Source organism: Metopolophium dirhodum, chromosome 1 (genome assembly GCF_019925205.1).
Source record: "Metopolophium dirhodum isolate CAU chromosome 1, ASM1992520v1, whole genome shotgun sequence".
NCBI classification, from domain to species: domain Eukaryota; kingdom Metazoa; phylum Arthropoda; class Insecta; order Hemiptera; family Aphididae; genus Metopolophium; species Metopolophium dirhodum.
The window spans coordinates 95,429,224-95,453,852 of record NC_083560.1 but is presented as its reverse complement, the minus strand read 5'-3'; the positions used below and the strand labels follow the sequence as shown (position 1 = coordinate 95,453,852).

Below are 24,629 nucleotides of genomic sequence, written 5' to 3'. Positions count from 1 at the left end.
ATATTAATAAAATTTTATTTGTTTGGCCAAAAAGTGTAAAAATTTAATACAAGACTCGTGATATAATGCTCAAATATCAGTTGAAAAATATTAAAAATACAAAGGAACAGTTTTTTTTTATAAACATTTAAAGTTTGATTTTGACAACATATATCAAATTTAAATTTAAAATATGATTTTGTAGTTAAAATTTTATATAATATTCAACTTTTATAGCTAATGATTGAAAACTTACAACATGGTTCCAGGTAAATAGGTTATTCTGTAACCAAAAAATCTTAAAAATATAAATCCCGGTTTTTACTTTCTTGATTTTTAATCATGTAAGTATGGGAATTGAAATGAAAAAAGTCTGAATTTTGAAAACTTCAAGAATTTGTGTTAAACAGAAAAATAATATAAATGTAACTCAGTAATGATGAGTAGGTGGGTAATTTAGCTAGCTTTAATATAAAATATTAATGACAGATTTGATATCACACTCAATCGGTACAACCACTTGAATCCATAAAAACGTCAGCGTGAACAGTCCCGAAATGTCTTTTGACTATTTTTAACTTTTCTCCTTAACTATGACAGCTAGAAAGTTGGTTGATAACTCATTAAAAACGGATTTTCAAGTAAATACTAAATGTGGAATTAAATTTTTTTATAATTCTGACTCAAAAGATTCAAAAAAATTTAAATATGTTTTCAAAATTATTATCGAAATAAAAGGCAAGTCAGTATGTTGGAATGCATTAATGTCTATTTTACTCCAAAAAAATTAGTGGGAATCTCCCTGATAATATAATATTGATATCAATTTTTTGGTCATTATACAAATGTAACTCGTATAATTTTGTTATTATATTTACTATACTTTTTATTATATTTTTATACTTATGTTACTGTATTTATTCATTGTTAATATAATATGTCACTATGTATCCAGTGATTTTCTAAAACTATGTCAGACGTTTCTCTTGTAGCGATGGTATAGTTAGTAACGCGAAATCATCAACCTATAATATTATAATCAATCAATCTTAACCCAACATAAAATTATGGGAATTAAATATGGTGTCTTGTAGACATAGTTAATTTTTCAGCAATTTCATACGCTTTAAAAAAAAAAACATAACAAAAATTAAGAATCTACAAAAAGTTTTGGCATACTTTAAACATATTTAAATTGAGTGTTTGGTTATGCATTATAATATATCGTGGTTATAATACTTATAGTTTTTGTTTATATCCCGAGTGAGCTATCTGTTTTCATAGTCTGTGGATAATTTTTCAAATGTTTGTCCTACTTTACAGGTTTTTTTTTTATCAAGTTACCACATTTTTAATTTAAAATGAATCTTAAAATATTACAGAGATAATAAATTAATAACACATTAACCCATATTACATATTATATTTTAAAGTGGATTTTATTTTAATATTTTATCATTAATACTATACTTTTAATAAAAAAGATTTAATTTTGTTTTAGTGATGATGAATAATTTACATGATGAAGATTATAGAAAAATGCTGAAATGTTTCCGGCATAGTGATTTGAGAGCATTATTGGAAGCTTTCGGAGGAAATAATGTAGGACAAAGAACTGAATTACGAGAACGGGCACTTGAATTGTTAAGTTCTAGACCAAATGACCTTAACTATGTAGCATATCTATCAAAAATATATGATATATACCATCTCTTGCCATGTAATCGATCTGGTTTTTCTAATAATAATATGATGCACAGTTCCATGCAAACTCAAAAAAGGCCTCGACAAAGTCAGATGATTCCTATAAGCCCACAACAAAGAATGTACCGACCGCCACAATATCATCAACAATCAATGTATATGCCCCAAGCTAGATTGCCACATCTTATGACCAAAAGAGAGGGAGGCATATATAGAAACCTCACTGGTGCAAATACTATTCCTAAAAACACTATGGCTAACAATCACATTCAGTATGTGTCTGGCAATGATCAGTCAGTAAGACCTCAAATTATTGTACTATCCCCTCGTCCATCCCAAATGCCCTCAAATCAACAAAATATGTATGCAATGATACAAAATACATTGAGGTTTGATTTGAATGCATCCACTGGTAGAAACAATAATGCTCTCATCCCATCTCCTCAAATTGTAGCCAATTACAAGTTTAAAAATCTACCATTTTATGATGTTATTGATGATATCATTAAGCCAACTCTTCTAGATGGTTCAGAAATATGTACATTATCAAACTTTGCTAAAGGTAGCAACATTTTTATGACTACCCTTTTTAAATTTATTATATATTTAATATATATTTTATTTCAGGTATGAGAGAATGTACATTTGAACATACTATGTCAGTCGAACAAGCAACGCTTATTTCAATGAACCGGGACATTTCCCCTGGTAAACCTGAATATTATGGTATTCAGTACCAAATAAGGATTTGTCAGTTGGAAAATTACGTGTATGATGAGGTAACTGATTATTTGCCCATTGGACTTCATATTCGAGTTTGTAATTATTATTGTGAATTGCCACCTATTGTTACTCGTGAACGATCAGAAATGAAGTCTAGACGAGCTGCTAGACCTATCAATATTACTCAGTTTTTAAAACTTTGTCCATTTATTAAAAATGTTATCTCTATAAATTGGATTCCTGATGGGAAAAAATACGCCTTGGCAATGTATATTGTAAAACAATTAAGTCTAGATACTTTGATGAAAAAACTTCATGATAAAAAAGTGAGGAGTTCAGAAGAAACAAAAAATTACATTATTAAAAAGTTGACAAATGTTGATCCAGATTTGACCGCTACATCATCTTATAATTTTTCCTTGGTCTGTCCATTGAGTAAAGTTAGAATGAAGATACCTGCAAAATCTATCCATTGTGATCATATTCAGTGTTTTGATGCAGGTACATTCATTTTAATGAACGAGAAAAAGCCACAATGGATGTGCCCAACGTGTAATAAATCGTGTTTGTACGATGACATACAAATAGAAAATTATTTTTTGGAAATTATAAAAAGTCCTACACTTAGTGACGACATCAATGTAATTGAAATTTTGGCAGATGGTTCATGGATTATACCTGAAGAAAATGAAGATACAAAAAATATGAATAGAACTATTGATAATAAAGTAAAACCTATTGATTTTATCGATTTAGATGACATTGACGATGAAAAATGCATTGAGTCAAAAGAAGAACCTAGGCCAGGAGGTTCAGAATGCCAGAAATCTGAAAACTTGAAACCACATCTTGTCGGTATGACAAAGGATGAGGATGAAGAACCATCAAAGCAAAAAGATAAACTGTGAAAATGTGGCCCAGGCAGCAGATGCTAGACAGCCAGTTACTAAAGATGAACTAAAACCACAATTTCAAGTAAACATTAAAATAAACATTTTGTCCCTTCCTTCAAGTCCTACCACTACAACTGAAGCCTCTTAACTTTTATATTAATTTTTATTATTTTTATTATTATTATAATTTATAAGTGAAACAATTTTGGACACAAACTTTTCAAAAGATGATAGGGTCTATTATTTTAAACAAGATAAAAATATTTAATATCCTTTCTGTCATAATAATTTTGGTCATAATCAATGTATTAATTTTAAATCATGGTTATTACTTATTACTAACTTGTACCGTCGATTTACTCGAATCAATATAAATGTGTGCTCTGATAATGGGTAGGTATTTTTTTATTTTAGTAATTTTATTTTTATTAAGTTTTTTCATAACTATATGATTCAAATTTTTCTTATTGTTTATATTCATACGCCCAATTATCTATTTATGTTTTTTTCACATTTTCACCCGTGAACAGATTAATTTTGTTCAATCTTTCATTCCTCACTATTTTTGTAACTTACATGTACTTATATTTTCACATGTAACCTAACATATAATTTGTATGATTAGCATTTTTTTTTTATCAAATACTCTTTTTGTATTTTTTAATTTTAACTATCTAGGCAACTTTTATTTTGAACCTTTCATATTAGTATATTATTATTTTGATTGATCGCTGTACGTATAATATTTTCATGTGTACCTATAAAATAATTATAACCAACTTAATTAATAATGTTTTTTTTTGTATTTGAACATATTTTTACCTATGTGGCTATTTACAACTATTCATTTTTTGAATTCATTCATAATTTTATATTATTGTTTATAATTATATACCAGTATATACTTATACAGTATACTCGTTGTGTTATGAACTATTATTTATTGTTTCTGTTACAATAATATGTCAATATGACTATACTTGATTATAAAATTGTAAAATGTAATTATAATAAAACCCTGGTAAAGTAATCCTAGGTTAGGTAAAGACCCACATATGTTTTTAATAGCTGTAAAAAAATATTTAAATACATGGGTGCAATTTTTTTGAAGTTCAAATTTTGACAAAATTAGTCAATATAACGAAAATGTCCAAATCATTTTGTAGTTAAGGCGCCTCGCAACGGTCATTATTTAAGGGGCAACATTTAGGCAATTTCTAATCTTGCCATAGCCACCCGGGATCTATGTGTTAGTTGTAAATGATTTATTTAAATTAGTTTGAGAGGAATTAAATGCGGGTATCGTTTCCTTCCACATCATCAAACCTATCTCGTACACGCATGTACATATTAATAACTCTATAACCATGTATTTCAATACACCAATTTTACAACAACATACTTATTGTTTTGACAAAATTAAAGTTGGTTAACATTATCTGATTTTGATTCTGAAAAAATATTTGAATTCAGCAAAAAAAATGTCTGTAGATCGTACCAAACATTTTCCGTTTTTAATATTAATTTTAATTATGATTCGAAAAAGTTCATACTTTCAAGTTTTTAATTACAGTTCACAATTGTATTATTCAAGTTTATCACATTAATATGAAGCGTATTATTATATTCATAATTTAAAAAAATACATACATAAAGGTAACTTCTATTTTATTTTATAACAAAAATTGCTGAATTGAAACATTAAAGTACACAATAATAATAATAATAATAATAATAATAATAAGCGTTTAAAAATTGTAAGCCTTAAATAAAGGAAGTATGTAGTAATTAAAAATTACAAACATATTCATTTTTTTTTCTAATAAAAGCATTATATTTTAGGAATACAAGGCTTAGCGTTCTTTTTCATTTCTATCTCTTGTTTTTTTGCTTCTATAGATGTGTTTAGTTTGATAACTTCTTGTTCATTCTCTACTATTCGTTTAACCATTTTATTCATCTCCTCAATCAAAGCAGTTCTCATGTTGTACACAGAGACTTTTGAACACTGTTCTTTCCTGTAATTGTAAATAAGACCATTTAATAAATATTTGAAAATTGTATTTATTGTTTTTTTTTATTATTATTATTATTGTGGTGGTTGTACTATATTCTAGGTAAGATAAAAATTTGTTTTGTAAAATGGTTAAATTAAATACAAAGTTTTCTTATTATCATCTAATATACATAATATATTTCCCCATGTTAGATTCTGAGCAGAGGGAAAGAATGTAGTATTGATTTTACAATGATGTATGTGTGTGTGTTTTTCTGTCAGTGAGCAACATTTTAGAAAAACAAAAAAAAAATGGTAATTTTTACACAAAACTAATTTTTGAAAAATATTGATTTTATTTTTTTTTACTAACTCAAATATTAATGACATTTTAATCAAATATTTATATTAGCACTATTAATATTCCATAAATGGTAACGTTATTGAATTATTTTGGCTCTTTTTGAGCTAGTTAAAGCCTAGAGAAATTATTTGAATTTTCTATATTTTAGATTTTGAGTGGAACGATGAATGTATTGATTTTACAATAATGTGTGTTTTCTTTATTTTTTTTATTTTAGATACTGAGCGGAGCGATGAATGTATTGATATTAAAATGATGTGTTTTTTTTTGTGTCTATCATCATGGTTTGGGGCAGTAAACTGCTTCGATTTTCTTCAACAGTATCTTGTTTGATGGGAAAGTGAATCTAGTTGGTGCATTCGGGAGGTCAAATTTTTTTTAAATTCCCAATAGTAACCCATTAACTATGGTCAAAATGCTCCTATAAATAGATTAATGCAACTAGTTAATTATTATAATATTGATCTGTTTTCCAGTGTCTCCTTAAATAATTTTAATTTAAATTTTTAAATAATATTTTGGCTGTATAAATGCTACAATCTCAATAGTTATCAAAAGCACTGGGAAAAACAACATAAAAGTTAAGGAAAAGCAGGAATTTTTACGCAAAATCAGTTTTGGATTATGGTGTAACTTTAAAAAAAATGAACATTTTCATTTTACATTTTCTATACACGATAAAATTTTAAAAATATTTTGAACTGTTTAGGAACATTTCCAATTTTATTAGCCTTTTTTTCTATGGATGTCAATAAAATTTTATTTGTTCGATAACAAAGCTTGAAAATTTAATGCAAGGCTCCTACTATAATGTTACAAGAAAAATTATTAAAAATCCTTAGTTACAGTTTTTTTTAATAAGCATTTAAAGTTCATATCTTGACAAAACACGGAAAAAGTTACAAAAATTAAAAAATTATTTTGAGTTGAGAATTCATAAAAATTTTTCTTTTTAAATCCAAGGTTTGAAAATTTAATACAAGATTATTTATAAATTTATCTACTTTTTTCAAAAAAAAAAAAATGTTTACAAGCATGTCAAATTAGATTTTTATGACCATTTGAAATTCAAATTTTTACAATATTGGATATTCACTCGATTCTCATGTAGCGAATTTGTTATTTTGTTGTAATTCAAAAACGAATAACTGTAGATACACGAAAATTTCACTGAATGTTAATATTCTCATTTTATATACACCATACAATTTTGAAAATATTTTGACTCTTTTTGAGCTGTTAACAGATATTTTCAATTTTCAATTTTTTTCTATAGATATCAATAAAACTTTATTTGTTGGGTAAAAAAGCGTAAAAATTTAATTATGATATATTGTTACAATAGCAGTTGAAATATATTAAAAATCCATTGGCAATAATTATTTTTTAGTTAAAAATTTATAAAATTTTCAACTTTTATAGCTAAGGATTAAAAATTTAAAACAAGGTTCCATGTAAATAGGGTATATATAAATTACTTTATTCACAATAATATCATCAAATATACTTAGTAATATCATAGGCTGACTGACCGTTTTCGCTCAGACTCGTTTTTCTAAAACAATGATAATATTATATAATTGAATTCAAATTTAACACCATCCATTACAGTGACCTACTTGTAACCTACTATACAGCAGAGTAACACCCACTTGCCTACCTTTTATTTAAAATTATTCTCAATATAAACTTTTTTACTTGATAAAAAAAGCTGGAAAATTCGATACTAGGTTCTTTATAAATTTCATTAATGGAAGTTCAAAAATATTAAAGATAAATAGGCTTAATTATTTTTTATATGCATTTATATTTAAAGAAAAAATCAAAATTTTGAAAATGTTCAAACTATTTGTCAGTAAGAATTCATAAAAGTTTTTCCTTTCATAGCTAACATTTCAAATTTTGATACCACAAATGTACATACCTTAAAAAAAGAATGTTGCCGGACCTTAATATTTTCTAACGAAACAAACATAGAATCATTTTAAGTCAAACTCAAACTCAAACTCAACATTTTTTACCATGTGAAAATTAAATCAACCATTAATCATAATAACAATTATATTTGAACTTTAGTAATTCGTATTACCTATTATAGAAGACGTATAGAATGTAAATTGTGAACATGTTTTTATCAACACAGCCGCGCTATTGGAATATTACCATGGGTAAACCCAAAATAGATTTGTCCCGTAACAATAAATATGATTAAAATAGCATTTAATGTAGGTATGTGATCTCTAATGGTCTAATTATTTCTTAATAGTAAATAGTGATTATACATTTTTTTAAATAACTTTTGAAGAATTTTACAAATATTTGGTGTTTGAACTATTTGGGCCGAAAAGTCTTACAGAGTTCAATTTCAAACCGAACCGAACATCAAAGGTTTGGTTCGATTCAAGATTCAAACAGTTCGACCCAGCACGCCAATGCATGCTTACTACACTATAGTAACACATGAGAAACTGTACAAACTAAAGGAAAATTAAGGGTAAATGAAGTAGAAATGAATTAAAAAATAAACATTTTTTTTTGCGTATTTAATTAGAAATGGTACCTAATATTATACCTATCAATGAACGTGTGATTCACTCTTATAGTTATGTAAATTAAAGTTATAACTTATTATATTTGTTAAAATAGTGAGAGTAACAAGAATAATGTATATATGCTTAATTATCGATTATAATTGATATCATCTTATAAGATATTCATAACAGTACAGTGTACATGTATGCATAAAATATTGTGTACTAATTTTAATTTGTTTTTGAAATTTTAACTCATTAACCTCACCTCAAGTAAAGCTTAATCAGGTTAACATATTAAATTTGATTTTGTATAACAAAACAAAAAAAAATAATATTTTTTTAACCTTTTAGTGCATGTTTTGATATTTTGTAGAGCCTGTGTCTAATATTATATTAAACCTTTTTAGTGAACTGAAGTCTGTTCTTTACTAATGAGAATCATGCAAATTAACAAGATGCTATGATTAAACAGGTATTTTATAATAAAGTCATTTCATAAGTTCCTCATAACATTACTTTTTCAATAATTTAATCTTAAATGGATTTTGCACTGGAAATAATAATATTACCTACTACTATTTTAATTGTATTTAGTTGTTGACTTACCCATTTCCAAATACTTTATTTATAGTGTCTGTGTATGCTTTGCAGTTATCGATTAAATTAATGTTGGTCTTATATCCAAGATTATCATCTTCGATGAAAGGTTTTGTACTCAAATTCACAATATCAACTTTAACTGGGTTCAAGCATTTTCTAAAGAAAACAAAATAATTTTTCAAATTAAAATGTTCACAATAAACTAATATACGATGTATTCATAATAGTATAATACACTTGAAACCAGTGTCGGCCTGGCACACCAAGGGCCCACAGATCAGTTTTTTTTTAAGAGGCCCCATAATAATTGGCCTCGGGCCCTGTAAAGAAAAATTTCAACTAAAAATTACGTAATGATAAAAATATTTATAAATACTTTGTGGAGTCTCCTACTCCCTATATAGACCAAGAGGAACCACGCCAAGCAAATAAATTTACGAGACCCATGGCTAGGCCGACACTACTTTAAATAATAATATATTATTGCTTGTCTACAATTTAGGTATTTAATTATGTTTTGTAGTATTTACCCAGTGTCACATCTGTAAAAAATATGATTGAATTTATGATCCATGGAACCAATATAGTTATGGTTCAACATACAAAACAGAAATTTGTTTGATGATACGCTCATTTTATCAAAAATATTACTGAGTTGTGCATGGAAACGAATATCAGCAATACTGGGAGATAATACAGCATTTCTACGAAATCTGTACCAACCAACAATAGATTTCTAAAACAAAGTAGGTGTACATAATTAATTTAACATAAAATCTAATCTAGACATTTAGACAAAGGTATAAAATAGTTTATTTACTCACTTCATAATTTGCTGGACATTTCTGTAAGAAGTATTTCAATTTTTTGTAGTCTATTTGTAATGGGTTTGAACATAGTTGTTCATAAAAATCTGGTAGTGGATATGAAGCATGGACACCTGGAATCAAAAATAAAATAATAAAAATTCTTTAGAACAAAGTATCCAATAATATTTGTATTTATAAAGTACTGTTGATTACATATTGTTTCTTCTGTGATGGTGTTGTTTAACGATTCATCAGTTATAACATTTGATACTTTAATTTTTTTATCGCCAATTAGGAATCCAATCTAAAAACAATTATAGAAATATAGATATGTAGATAATTATTAATTATTGATAAATAATCATATAGCTAAATCACAATTTTCAAAAAAAGTACAATTGTAGGTAAGTTGTTTTATTTTAAATATTTCAGTTAAAATAATTTTATGGCGTAAGCAAACATACCTACAACATTCATACTTGTAATCAAATAATAGACTTAGGCGCAACTAGGGTTAATTTTTTTTTTTTGGGGGGGGGGGGGCTTTTTATCAACAGCACAGGCCTAACTAATATACCGGCTGGCTACTAACAATACACAAATAAATTCATATAAAACTAGGTAGTAAATTAAAAATTTTTATTTAAAATTATAAATAAACTAGCTGATCCTGTGCACTTTGTTGCCCGTTAAATGTACCAACTCTATATGACTCAAACTTTGTTCAATTCGTTATTTAATATTCGGTGTACGGTGTTCAAAATTTATCTTAACTTTTCTGATGCCTGGAATAAAAATTCTGATTCGCAGCAGTATATTATCAGGTAGGCCAATCTACCAGCGGTAGATCGCGGACCCAGTGCGATTTGTACATAAGTGTATGATTTAACTCTAAAGTATCAAAGTTATACCAAGTTTATTTTGATATAATACGGCGGATTAATGTTATCAATTAATACATAGTCCTAACCTAACCTAAACGTACTAAATTCCGACGAATAAAAACCAAATTTAACTCTTTTTAAATTAGGCTATCTTCTTCACAGAGATCTGCACACGAACGTATATATTTTAATATAGGCTATAGCTGATCCTGCACACTTTGTGGCCCTTAAAAAATTACAACTTTTAAACAAATTGTGATTGTTCAACTCCTTTTTGGTGTAACTCACTGCAGTAAGTGCAACTCAGCCACCCTGGTACGCAATGTGTGAAAATTCGATTTGATGCATGCTTGTACCTGATCTGCCCGATTAACCAATAGCAACCAATAATAAATAAATACTATTTCTATTAATTATTTCTCCTATAACCAATAGCAATCATTTATAAACAAATATTTCCATCATAAATCTCAAAATCCCTGTTTGAGCATTTCTATTAATTGAATGTAGCGTGATGTTATATAGCCTATGACTTTCCTCAATGAATGGACTATCCAACAAAAAAATAATTTTTCAATTCGAACCAGTATAGCCCCTTACAGCCCCTTTAAGCCCATTTCAGCCCCTACCAGCCCTTTTTTAGTAATAAAAAGTAGCCTATGTTTTTTCTCAGTGTCTAAATTATCTATGTACCAAATTTCATTTAAATCGGTTCTGTAGTTTTGGAGCCTATTCAATACAAACAATCAAATCTTTCCTCTTGATAATATTAGTATAGATATATACCATAACACGTTTTTAACTCAACTTTTACTCAAATACAAAATGTGCATATAAATTAATATCAATCACATAAAATAATATTAAATCAATACTAATTTTCTATTAGTTGCTGAAAATGTATCAATAATTGTTTTTGTGTCAAGACTATTAGTTACATCTCTTTCGATATTCAATATTAATACATTTTTTAAATCGTTTTAGTCTCATTGTTGTTCTCTGACAAGTTTTTAATCACCGCATTGAAGAAAATGAACTTTTGCAGGTTGCGCAACTAACAGGTATAGTGAAAGCTACTTGTTGCAATTTATATACATCTTCAGCAACTACTTGTTTAATATCATCAATATTAAAATTTTCTTTAATTTTAACCAGGCAATTATTGGCAACAAGCTATTTTTCTTATCACCAAAATACAGATTTATATTTCATAACAAGTTGATAAAATAATTTTAAGAAAAAAAATGTGAACGAATTTGAGGTTTTTTTTAATTTGAAAATGAAATTTCCCAATTCCTATAACAAATAAAAAATTAAAATTAAAATAAACTTCAAATTTGTCGACATAAAAAATTTTTGGTTATTTATTATGATATTTGGTGATAAGAAAAATAGCTTGTTGCCATAAATTGCTTTGTAAATAAAATTTTTATATTGATGATAGTATTAAACATAATTTATATTTGTACCTATTATGTGGAGTCTGGTAAATATTTGGGGGGCTAAGTCAGGGGGGTGGGAAACCAGGAGCCACCACCTAATTGGGCCTATGATAATAAAAAAAAGTCCATAATAAAGTTTTATAATTTGTTGATAGTTAAACAACGGAAACCTCAAACCGAAATGATTTACATTTTCAACTTTGGCGGGTAGTTAAAAATGTAATTTAAATTAGAATAACTCTAACAGTGTTGTAAGGAACGTGTTTCGTTGCCTCGGCGCACAGCATTCACCGTTCATACATAAGTACAAGATTTTTTCAAAAAAGAATTCCAACAATTGCACGTACCTGGTTACAAGGTTCTTTTAGGCAGTTGTACTCGGTGATGGACAGCGTCGGTGTGGTGACGACGAATCGCAAATTGTAGTATTCCCGTGACATGACTGATGGGAAATTGCGATCGCAGGCAAGCTATAGTGGTTACCAGACAATCCGTTTGGTCGTTACCAGCCTTTTCGATCTACACGAACGGCGATCGGCAAATGGCGGAATGCCGATTGGCGATTGCCGACAATTCTGGACGTCGGACGGAGTGCGTTATTTGTATAATATTTATTATTTTGTTTTAATATTATTATTATTATATTATTATATTCAACGTGATGATAAGAAATAACAAAACAATAATATTGTCAACGGAGATAACGTTGCTATACTCATAGACAATATACATAACATTATTAACATTTACGTGTTATATTATATTATTATATTTGAAGACCGTGATATTGTCTATGGCCATTGGCCATAATTAATAATAATGTTATGGCTATTGACCACGATTATAAAGTTCTTTACACGGTTTAACATATACTTATACCGTATAAACTTTAGTTCTTTATAATCGTGTTATTGACTAAAAACTAGAGTTAAGTTCTAAGCCAGCAAACTGATAAGTTCGTGCCATTGCTTTACGACGGCAGTACGGCACGAATCGATAGGTAATAATTAGTCTTACATTATAATTAAGCCTGAACTCGGAATATAAAAAAGAACAAATACCAATAATTTTTCTATTTAGCTGTATTCTAGACACATTTAAAGGATGTTTTAACGTTAATAATATTAGTATATTACCTATTACCTATTGCTTATTAGTGTTATTATCAATCATAGTCATTATTGTACAATTCTAAATTTGTACGGACTACGGAGGAAGACCGAAGAAATCGTAAATGCACGAAGAAGCATCAGATTTTGGGTCTATTCGATATTTAATTATTAAAATGCACATTATATGTGTATAGTTATAATATTTACATTTATTTTGTACTCTACCGGACAATTGACGTGTAAATCTAATAAATATAAAAACAAAAAGGTGGGTAAGTGGATGTCGCTCTGCTGTACAGTAGATAATAAGTAGGTCACTATAATGGATGGAGTTAAATTTGAATTCAATGATATAATATCATTGTATAAGAAAAACGATTCTGAGCGAAAACGGTCAGTCAGCCTATGATATTACCAAGTATATTTAATGATAATATTGTAAATAAAGTAATTTATATATTATAACCCATTTACGTGGAACCTTGTTTTAAATTTTAAATCCTTAGCTATAAAAGTTGAACATTTTATAAATTTTCAACTACAAAATAATTAATAAATTTTGTCAAAATTCGAACTTTAAATGCTTATAAAAAAAATTGTGCCTATGTATTTTGTATTTTTAATATTTTTCAACTGCTATTGTAACATTATATCAGGAGCCTTGCATTTTCACGTTTTTTTCCCCAACAAATAAAATTTTATTGATATTTATAGAAAAAAAACTAAAAAAATTGAATGTCCGCAAACAGCTCAAAAAGAGCCAAATTATTTTCAAAATTTTATCGTGTATAGAAAATGCTAACATAAACATTCAGTGGAATTTTCAAGTATCTATAGTCATTTGTTTTTTAATTACAACAAAATAAGGAACTCGTTACATAAGAAATCGAGTGAATATCAAATGTTGTAAAAATATGAATTTCAAAAGCTTCTAAAAATTTAATTTGACTTTCTTGTTGACATTTTTTTTTTTTGATAAAGGTAGACAAACTCATGGACAATCTTGTATTACATTTTCAAATCTTAGATTTAAAAGGAAAAATTTTTAAGAATTTCTAACTCAAAATAATTTGCAAATTTTCGTCATTTTTACGTATTTTGTCAATATTTAAACTTTAAATGCTTATAAAAAAAACTATGGATTTTTAATTTTTTTAATCTGCCTTTGAAACAATAACCTAGGAGCCTTCTATTAAATTGTCAAGCTTTTTTTAACCAACAAATAAAATTTCATTGATATTTATAGGAAAAAAAACTAAAAAAAATGGAAACTGAAAATGTCCGTAAACAGCTCAAAATAAGTCAAAATATTTGGAAAATGTTATGGAGTATAGAAAATGCTAATATAAACATTCAGTCAAAATGTCATGTATCTACAGCCATTCGTTTTTAAATAACAATAAAATAACAAAACCGCTACATGAGAAATCGAGTAAATATCCAATATTGTAAAAATAAATATTTTCTTTTATTCACACGTCGCTTTTAAAAACTACTGGGAAATGTTTACTTTTGACCCCCCAAAGTACCATCTAGATTCACTTTCCTATCAGAAAAGTTACTGTTGAAGAAAATCCAAGCATTTTTACTGTATTAAAAGTTGATGACAGACACAAAAATAAAAAATTAAAATTAAAAAAAAAACACATTATTATAAAATCAATATATATTCATCGCTTCGCTTAGAATCTAAAATGCATTGTCGTATAACCTCCAGAAATTTTTTTTCTGTAAAAATTCCTGTTTTTTTTTAATGTTTGTTTTTGTTTTACCCAGTACCCTATATGCAGTATGCTTTAGATAACTACTGAACAATTTCAATTTTTACCACTCTAATGTACCAACTAGATTCACTTTTCCACCAGTAAAGATACCTACTGAAGTTTAAAATCGAAGCATTATTTAGACTGGGTAGTAGCTGGTACCTACTTATAAATAAGCGCAAAATAAATATACGTATCATTGTAAAATCAATACATTCATCGCTATAATACTAATATACAATATTCCTATTATAGCTTCTGGTTTGAATTGTATGTATTAATTATGCTTAAGCGGTATCAATAGTATGGACATATTTTATAACAATTAAATTTTGTATTTCCAAAAAAAATACAGTTAGTCGTGAGCGGTTTGTGAGTAAAAACACTTAAACACCTATTATACCAATATTGTAGAAAGAAAGTTAATTTTCGATAATTCTAATAGTAAAATATCACAAGGTTTAGAGCTAAATACTGGATATTGAAAACAATAAATATCGAAAATCGACTCATATTATACAGGCCTATAGATAAACGTCTTCTCTCCAATTTGTATAATAAGTGAACATACTATATAATGTCACTCAGTAAGCTTATTATTGGAAATACGAAACTAAGTTTCAGTGTTTCACTAAAATTTACATTTGTAATTAGAGTGTAAACTGTAAAGTACTGCTTTATTGGCATATTATTGTACGTGCTCGTGCAGAAGCTCTCCAATATTTATTTTATACATTCACTCACGCAAACGATCACTTACTAGTTATGCACAAATTTACACGACCCATGTGCCTATAAACATAAAAATTGCCTATATTGAACTCCTTAAAAACGGTCCGTATTGATGATGGTATTTCAAAATATTAGATCAAGAAGTGTTGTTTCGAAAATTTATCATATTTTGTCGATCGTACTATTTGATTTAGATAATTCGATAACGTCTTTATTCATTGACTTACGCGATTAACGGCTGTTGTGATAATATATATAACATTGTAAAGCAATAAACAGTCTTGCTGCTGAATATTTTTAAATTTAATTTTACAAAACTTTGTTTGATCTTTTATATTATATGAAATAAAATCATGAAATATTTTAATTTTGATATTCATGGATGAATATTTTTTGGCTTGGCGCAACAAGGGACAATGTCAAAATTAAATTATACGGCAAAGGTAAATTGTTTTAGTAGTTGGTAAAATGTCCGATGTATCATTAGGGGAACGCAGCACACATATTTTTCACACGTTTTAGACCGATAAACGGCTGTAAATTACACATATTTCGGAATATTTGATATTAATTTTTTAAAAATGTACCAACTCTTTAACAAAATATCCAGGTTTTTTAAGAAATCGATTTTCAATTTTCATTTTTAAAGGACCTGAAATTAAGATTTTGTTTTAAAAATCCCAAGAAATAATTACATTACATTTGTATTTATTTTGTGCACATCTGATTTTAAATAAAAAAAGTGATTCATAAAGAGCATAGTTTAGAAGCTTATAAATTCAACCATTTTTTTCGAAATTACAATCGAACTTCAGGAAGTGTGTATAATAATATAATATACTAGCGCTTTTAGTAATCTTTATAATTATGCAAACACAAATATATTTCATTTTTCGCGAAGTATTGACAATAGCGTGCGAGTGCGAGAGTACCATCCGGGGTGGTTACTTGACGCGATTCTCGGAAACACACTATTGTTCATTTACTACTAACACATAGACAGCCCAAATGTACATGTCGTGTAAATTGCCTAAATATTACTCCTCAAAACATGATGCACTTGGAGCCCGCTTAACTTATGTGATCAATTTAAGGTATAAGATTGGCTATTTTGATTTGAATAAGACTGTGTTTCTTAACTATATATTAAGAAAGGCATTGTGTTAGAACACAGCTAATGTACCTTATTATAAATAGGGAGGAGAGTAACAGTTGAAAACATAGTAACTTTGATTAAGCCTAATTGAAATACATACACATTTATTTGGTGTATAATTTATTGTTAATATTTATTTATTTTATTTGTAAATATAATATGATAAAACAATAATATTATAATATTATTAATAGAAATTAAAGGAATTTTTCTTTTTTTTCCGTTTTATATAATAATCTATTTATTATATTCTTAATTCCTTATTGGAGGAAAATGGTAATGGCCAAAATAGTGTGCATGGTTCAATATTTTAAAAATATGTTAGTTTATTATGGAACCTATATTTTAAACAACATGTGACAAATATTAGATTAAATAAAGTTTTATTATCAGGAGATACATAAGATAGACGGTTGCTAACATATTGAAGATTGAGATTTAATAAAATAAATAATAATAGAATGGATAAATAATTCATAGAAATAATGAGTTTTTTTTTTTGTATAATATATTTATTATCTTTCAGATATTTATGAATTCAAATTACATATTAAGAAGTACGTACATGCATTTTAACACATATTATTTTAATTTCTGAAAGGTGTAATACATAACACAGAATGTTATTTTTTATTATTATTGAGTATATTGTTTACTATACATCATAATATTATAATGCACAACATAAGCTCAATGGTAATGTTATGTATGAACTTTTATATTATAGGTATAAATGGGTAATTGTTTTAAAATACTTGCAACATAATTTATCAAACAGTTATAGGGCTAGGAAATAGAAAAAGTTACATGGAACACATATTAATATATAAGAATTTAAAAAAAAAATTCATCAGATTGATATATATTTAAATGTTTTTTAAAGTTAAACAATTAACATACTGTATTAATACACTACAATATTGATAATATAAAAAAATGAAAACGAATTAAAACAATGTATAAATGATTATTTTTAATGCTGTAAAAAAGGTTAGTATATTTTACAATACATAATATAAATCTTACTCGAGAGGGAAAAATAATGGTAGATATTTCTCATAATATTCTTTGTCAGTATCGAGAAATACACAGAATATTATGCGTTCAATCTGAAAAAGAAATATTAATACAAAATACATAAATTGAGTTAACAAAAAATAATCAATTCAACATCATGTAGGCACAAATTGTAATTCAATTCAATTCAATAATATTAAAATATTTTTTTGATAATACTGGAAAAAGATATTTATTATTATTAAAATAAACTTTTTTTTTTTTAGATATTTGGTACTAATAGCACGACTTTATGTAAAACAGATATTTGAGTTTGAGCTTATCTTTTAGTCAGTATTTAGTAAGAGAATGTTTAATTGAGAAAACAATTTGTGGTAATACAATTTGATAAAATATGAATGTATAACTTATTTTTAAATTTGTCTATTACACAAGTAAAATAGTATATTATAATTTTAAGAACAACACTTTAGGATCTGAGTATACGATTTAATAAGTATTATTATAAATTTAAAAGACAAGATTATGAAAGTATCTGAAATAGTATACTATTAGATTTTACAATTGAAATAATATAAGTCATGAACTCAATTTTACAATAGTGATAATTTTCATATTTAATATTTATAAATAATAACAGACCAAGAACACAGTTTTGGACTATTGTGTAAAAAATATTATTAAATATAATTAATTGGTATATTGTGCACCTGATAGACAGAAATAGAAAAATCATCTAAATATTTTATTGCATCCATATTATGCTTTATAAAATATACTTTAGACTTAAACTAAAATAATTATTTTTACTAGCTTTTTTGTTGATAATATAGTTTTAAAAACATGTATACAATTATTAATGTAAAAATTAATATATTACCAAGTTATGATCATGCTCTAAGAAGTCTCTTATGGCTTTCAAGGCAACAATGGATGCTTCTTCTTGCGGATACCCTAAACATGTTTTCATACATTTAATATTTAAAATTGAAACTATGTAATGTAGTTTAAAATATGTCAATTTACCATAAACGCCAGTAGAAATACACGGAAATGCCTGAAATTAAAAATATTGATATTAAAAAAAATTTAAAAATAAAAATAATATTAATTTAATTTGTAATTAAATACTTACAATTGTTCTTAACTTCTTTTCAACAGCCAAATCTAAACTGTTTTGATAAGCTGATTGCAGTTCTTCGGAATTTTCTCCTTTTGGTCCAACTGTGTGTATGATATCTAAAACGATTAATTTAAACTATTTATAGACGTTAAATAATATTAACAAAGGAAGGAATTATTATTTTCTCTTAAATTATTAGCACTAAATAAATGACTTAACATCATACAATTAAAACAGAAAAATGATCTTTCTGTTTTCTTGTCCAAATTATATGTAGGCTGTATGTGGGGGATTCTGTTATCATTTAACACTCATTATTTCAAAAAGTATAATCTATAAAAAAATTTATTTATAGTCTTTAAAACAACATTTTTAAAATGTATTTAGTTTTTTAAATATTTTTTTATCCATTTTACAGTTTTGAAGTTTTTTTATCTTTTGAATGACAAATTTTTTAGTTTCATATTTCAAAAGAGAATATTTTTCCAAGTATTTCGATTCATAAAAATAAAATTTAGGAAATCGTCAAGTGTGCGTGCCCACCTTTAAATGTTGGTCCACTACTCAACGACTGTAAACTTTAAATACTTATAACTCATGAACTACTCATCTTAAATTTGATTGTTATGTATCAAAATAACTCAGAAAAATATTTTGCTTTCAAAGATGAATTAAAACTGTTTTAATTCAGAAAATATTTAAGGATAAAAATATTTAAAATATAATGTTTTAACAAACAAAACACATTATTTTGTAAAGACATGAAACTATGTAAAAAAAAATATTTTCAAAAATATTAATACTTTTTGAATAATGAGTGTGATGTAGCATAAATTTTTTTTTCAGGTATTCCTGTTACACCTTGTATATAAATACATGTAATAATACTATTAATGGGGTTTTTCTCTTACACTTGGCAGGGAGTTTATACCCTTTGGTGATTTTGGCACAACCGGTTTTACAACCATTTAACGCAGCACATTCTACCTGAAGTTCTCGGCCAGCAGCCTTATGAATAGCGCCATCAACTGTGAAATATTTAAATATTTATTAGATAGTTGATTACAGATATTGGCATGAGATAAAAATTTAAATATATTTTTACCTCCTCCTCCTCCAGCTAACTTAGAGTTGGCTGCATTAACAATAACATCTATTGCTAATTTTGTAAGGTCGCCTTGATACAAAGATACTTTTTCATTTAACTCTTTATTAAACTCTGGTTTTGGACCATCAATGGGTTTCAAAAAGGCTGGTTTATCTGTAAAAGAAAGAATAAACTTACTAACAAATTTATATATAATTTATTTAAATATAGTTGAAGCATAGCTACAACTAGTTAGTTAATTATATATATATTAATTATTTATCTTAACATATCAAAAATAAAACTTAATATGATCTATCAAACTATCAAAATAGTTAATTAATCAAATGAGTAGTTAAAAAAGTAATTAAATGTAGAAAAGATGTATAATTCTATGGTCAAATAAGTAACACAAGTGTGAAACCATTTGAAATATTTAAAACGAATCTCAAAAAGGAAAAAATTAAAAATTTTTTTTTGACAGTCAGTTAAAAATATTTGGTACAAACAAAATTGAAATATGAATGTCTAATTACCAATATTATTCTATATTCTTCAATTAAAACAAACTCAAATTTCACAATCTAAGATAACTATCTACAGAAAAACAACAAAATATGTTTATAACAATAAATAAAACATATTATTTTTATATAAGTAATCAATAAAAAATTGACAAACTTTTAAAATATCACCTTTTTAAGTACTTTTTCAGTCAAATCATTAAAGAAATTCTAATTCTAGTTTTACTTTAAACAATTGTTTGATTTAATTATTATATACTCTATTGAAGGTCTTGGAAATGTGTATTGTAATATAATGAGCCTGCGTCTAAAAACTGGCGGCTGGTAAACCTGCTCCCAGTCAACGCTAGCCATTCAAAACTGTATATTTTATGTAACGGGCACATGAAGAAACTGGATTTGTAAAAATAGGTTTAGGTATAACGCCCCAAATAAAATTATGGTACCAAGTGTAAGAACGACACGCGGCGCGAAGTCACCAACAGCCAGTTTATTTGACGCCGACTATAGTGTATTGTATTACATTTAAGTGGTTGAATAGTAATCTTATTTAAAAAAGGTTAGACAAATAATTGTTGTTATAGGGTTTAGGCCTTTTGATTTATATTGTATCATATTATATTATTTACTATAAAATTGATATTTTGTTACTTGGATGAAACCACAATCTTAATCAATATCTGACCAGGAAAAACCAAAAACAATTTCTGAAGTGTTCAAATCTTGAGTTAATAAAAATAAATAAAATTTACTCAAAATGAACATTTAGGTATATTTAATTTTTTTTTACACATTTTGAAAACGACTAAAATAATTAAAATATACAGTTCAAAAAATTACATGGAAAATATGTTAACCATCAACATGTTTGCTGCGTATCTTACTTATTGTAATGACACTGAATAAATAAAACATTAATGTACGACTTGGAAATTATAGAAATAATAAGTATTTAAATGAGAGCTGACAAAAAACAAATTGAAATGTGAATGAAACGCTGACCAAATTGTTCAAATTGAGCATTTAATAAAACAAGGTACATGATAACATTTGGTGTCATTCAGCATATTTTGCAAGCAATGTTAAATTATACCATTTCGAGTCATCCACAGTGAATCCATAACGTCAAAAGTACAGACTTTTATTTCAGGTGTATTTTGTGAATTTAATATTACAGTTTTATGCTATTTATGAAATAATATGAATAAAACTACCTCAAACTTTTCTTTAATTGGAAGGCAATAGAAATAAAAAAAAAAATTTTATTTGTTTTTTATTAGGTACCTTTATTTGTAATAAGTAATAACTAATACCTCATTGAAAAGTGACTATTTTTTATGAAAAATGAAATTTTTTTTTAATGCCTATGGCATACATTATACGCACATATAAAACTATTGAAATTATGTATAAGCATATTTTATTGCATTCCATGCGATGCCCGATTATTAACCTAATAGTGACTAATGACTATTAGAAATAATTGTAATAATTTTTACAAATACGACCTTAGTTTTTTCTAATAAAATATAATTAGTGATAATACCTCTCAAGTGCAAATCTTATTTTATAATAACATGGTACAAAATTTAATTTTTTAAAAACTTAGTTTGTCACAAATTATGATTATTCATTGTTATGATTTATGTTTATGTTTTTATAAGTCCAAGTCCTGAGATTACGATTTATTATCATTATTAAAAGGCGTTGAAACATTTGGTGACTATTCTGGTTGTAGCAAAACAGTGTCGGCTTGGCACACAAAAGGCAGTTTTTTTTATGGGGCCTTATCATGAAATACAAATTTACTTGACATTTTGGTGAAAAAAAGCCCACCACCTTTTACTATATTCAAATTCCTGATATTTTTTGTACTACTATTAAAGAGTGTCTGATGGCTATACCAACTTCTATTTTTGAGAATCTTATTTTTTACTGCAAATCATTTAGCAGATGATGTTCTAGTAAACGCAGATGTATCTAAATTTATTCATTTTTTTTTTCATTTTTTTAAAAGTAAATATAGGATGAGTATACTTCAAAATCACTCCATTTAATATTAACGCGAAGCCTAAAGGGGGGAATCATTTGTTTAGTAAAATAAACCATGAAATTATTGAATAATTGAAACTGCAAAATAATAATTATTAATTACACAGAAACGAAATTACGAAAACTAAAACTATATTTATATTACCAATAGAATTTTAACTTTTAAAACAAATCCATAAGCTATATATAATATTATGAATGATATTATTCACGTAAACTTTCAAAAGTAAATGTAAAATCTTCATCATTCTTTAATATTTAATTATGTATATATAGGTATAAGTAGATGTATAGTATTATAAATCATATATATTTTTATATGCAACATTTTCATGATCGCTGAATCCAACAGCGGAGCCACTGCAGGGTGGATGAGCGGGGACATCGTGGATTCGTCTGAGCCCATTGTTTTTAAGGAGAGATATAAAACCTATCTTAACTTGCAGTAGCACAATTAATCCAAAAAAAACCTCCTCCTACTTATTACTTGACACTTGTACTATTATAGTGACCTGCTCACACTATAATAGGCAAGCATCTGGGCTCTGTAAAGAAAAATTGCGTACGGTTAAATATATAGATAAATACTTTACGGGGTCCTTACTCCCTAAACAGAATAGGCACACGCCAAGCAAATAAAAAAATGTACGAGACCCTAAAAAAACGGAGGGGCCCCGGCAGCGTTTGCGGCCCAGGCCAGGCCAACACTGTAGCAAAGAATTAGCATTACACATAAACTAACTTATATAAAAAATTATGACAGTTTATATTATTAGATGTACATGTCGAGGTTCCTTATATATGCTTTATAACTGTACAATAACAAATCATTATTCATGTTTGTTTGAGACTTGTTCTTTATAATATACCTATATTAAATACCTACTTGAGTTATGAAATTACTAGTAATTTTGTAAAATAATTTTGATATTTTAAAATTCAACTACCAATCGTAATAATAATAAAAAAATATAATGTACTTAAAAAATCACAAGCACTATTGCTGAGCTCCCATTGAATTATTTAAAAAGTATATTTCGTTTCCTCTATTTATCATTTATATGATGATACTAACTATATAATATTAATAAGACCAATTAAATAGAGATAATAATATTGTTTGTGTAAAAACTCAAATATTCTTATTTATATGTTTCATTGCAAATCAGGAACACTCGGCATTTAAAAAACTACACGTAGGTTGTAACCCATCGTAAATATTTTGTCGGTAAACGAGCACGGAATCATGACAACCACATATCGACAGCCATAATAATAATTAATAATAATAATAATAATAATAATAATAATAAACTAAAAGAATAACCCGCGTGCCTCTTAACCTCCAAAATTTCCGACGCGGATCGGGTATCCAAGTTTTTCTGAAAAACCAAAGTTCAGAATCAATCGTAAAGCGATGGGGACAGAGACTGCGGAAACCGCGATTCGCGATCAATCATTTTCGCGTCGGCACAAACGACGCAATAACGGAACGCGAGGGACGGGCGGCCGGGGCGGGGACAGACATTTTGGAAAAAATACGGATGTGATCCTTACTCGTGCTGTTCAAGACCTGTCTAAAGTATTCCGGCCATGGTAAAATGGATTCCAAGTTAACCGTAGCCATTTTACGGGAAATCCGAACAAAATAATTGTTGGCGGCGAAACGACGGCCGAGCACCAGCGCAGCAGTGAAACAGATCAAACTCCAACGGACAAACACACGATGTGAGCGGCAACGACAGCGGCAGTAGCAGCAGCAACAGTGACAGAAGTAACACCGGAAACCGTAGTGGTCGGGTGGGAACAGAACCGCCGCGGAGCTGACGAAATTGACGTAATAACTGTAATAATACACAGCGGTATACCTCCACGAAAGTATAATGTTTAATAATCAGTTACTATTATTATTATTATATTTACTTTCGGCCGGGACGGATGGAGTCGACGCGAGCCGATACGACACGAGAAAAGCGACGCGAAGCGGATTGAACCGACAACGAACGCGGAATAATAATAATAATAATAATAATAATAATAATAATGTAATATTATTGTAATGCGTAGAGACTTGGGTATTTACACGACGACGGTGTATGAAAAATTTATCGTAATTATTACTATTTTAAATACGT

At 27.2% G+C, this 24,629-nt stretch overlaps 3 protein-coding genes across 4 annotated transcripts; 1 reads left to right on the top strand and 2 right to left on the bottom strand.

The window, feature by feature from the left end:
• The first annotated feature begins 1,485 nt into the window (after positions 1-1,485).
• LOC132936590 (E3 SUMO-protein ligase PIAS2-like) lies at positions 1,486-4,813 on the top strand. The gene is made up of 2 exons (XM_061003340.1): positions 1,486-2,245; positions 2,311-4,813. The coding sequence occupies exons 1-2, from the start codon at positions 1,486-1,488 to the stop codon at positions 3,312-3,314; spliced, it is 1,764 nt and encodes a 587-aa protein (XP_060859323.1). The 3' UTR covers positions 3,315-4,813.
• A 132-nt stretch (positions 4,814-4,945) lies between these two features.
• Positions 4,946-12,844, bottom strand: LOC132936591 (BRCA1-A complex subunit Abraxas 1-like). Its single transcript, XM_061003341.1, has 6 exons — positions 12,276-12,844; positions 9,816-9,906; positions 9,618-9,733; positions 9,324-9,529; positions 8,800-8,949; positions 4,946-5,317 (listed from the first exon to the last, which is right to left on the bottom strand). Exons 1-6 carry the CDS (start codon positions 12,366-12,368, stop codon positions 5,131-5,133), a joined length of 843 nt encoding a protein of 280 aa, XP_060859324.1. The 5' UTR covers positions 12,369-12,844; the 3' UTR covers positions 4,946-5,130.
• Positions 12,845-17,537: 4,693 nt separating this feature from the next.
• On the bottom strand, positions 17,538-24,561 carry LOC132934329 (macro domain-containing protein CT2219-like). Of its 2 annotated transcripts, XM_061000626.1 has the most exons (8): positions 24,418-24,561; positions 24,052-24,338; positions 19,937-20,092; positions 19,743-19,859; positions 18,844-18,947; positions 18,735-18,765; positions 18,589-18,662; positions 17,538-17,800 (listed from the first exon to the last, which is right to left on the bottom strand). In XM_061000626.1, exons 2-8 carry the CDS (start codon positions 24,119-24,121, stop codon positions 17,714-17,716), a joined length of 639 nt encoding a protein of 212 aa, XP_060856609.1. In that variant the 5' UTR covers positions 24,122-24,338; positions 24,418-24,561; the 3' UTR covers positions 17,538-17,713. The 2 variants fall into 2 exon arrangements, with proteins under 2 accessions (XP_060856609.1, XP_060856608.1); XM_061000625.1 differs by lacking the exon at positions 24,418-24,561 and having other exon boundaries at positions 24,052-24,399.
• Between the last annotated feature and the right edge of the window lie 68 nt (positions 24,562-24,629).

Bases quoted from the DNA above. Each gene is read 5' to 3' on its own strand.
- LOC132936590 (XM_061003340.1), top strand. From the start codon at position 1,486: ATGAATAATTTACATGATGAAGATTATAGAAAAATGCTGAAATGTTTC. The intron at 2,246-2,310 runs GTAGCAACATTT...ATTTTATTTCAG, and splicing joins ATTATCAAACTTTGCTAAAG to GTATGAGAGAATGTACATTT.
- LOC132934329 (XM_061000626.1), bottom strand. From the start codon at position 24,121: ATGGCTACGGTTAACTTGGAATCCATTTTACCATGGCCGGAATACTTT. The intron at 20,093-24,051 runs GTAAGGATCACA...TTTCTTTTACAG, and splicing joins ACAGGTCTTGAACAGCACGA to ATAAACCAGCCTTTTTGAAA. The intron at 18,766-18,843 runs GTAAGTATTTAA...TTTTAATTTCAG, and splicing joins AAAAGAAGTTAAGAACAATT to GCATTTCCGTGTATTTCTAC.
- LOC132936591 (XM_061003341.1), bottom strand. From the start codon at position 12,368: ATGTCACGGGAATACTACAATTTGCGATTCGTCGTCACCACACCGACG. The intron at 9,530-9,617 runs GTGAGTAAATAA...ACTTTGTTTTAG, and splicing joins AATGTCCAGCAAATTATGAA to AAATCTATTGTTGGTTGGTA. The intron at 5,318-8,799 runs GTAAGTCAACAA...TTACAATTACAG, and splicing joins AATAAAGTATTTGGAAATGG to GAAAGAACAGTGTTCAAAAG.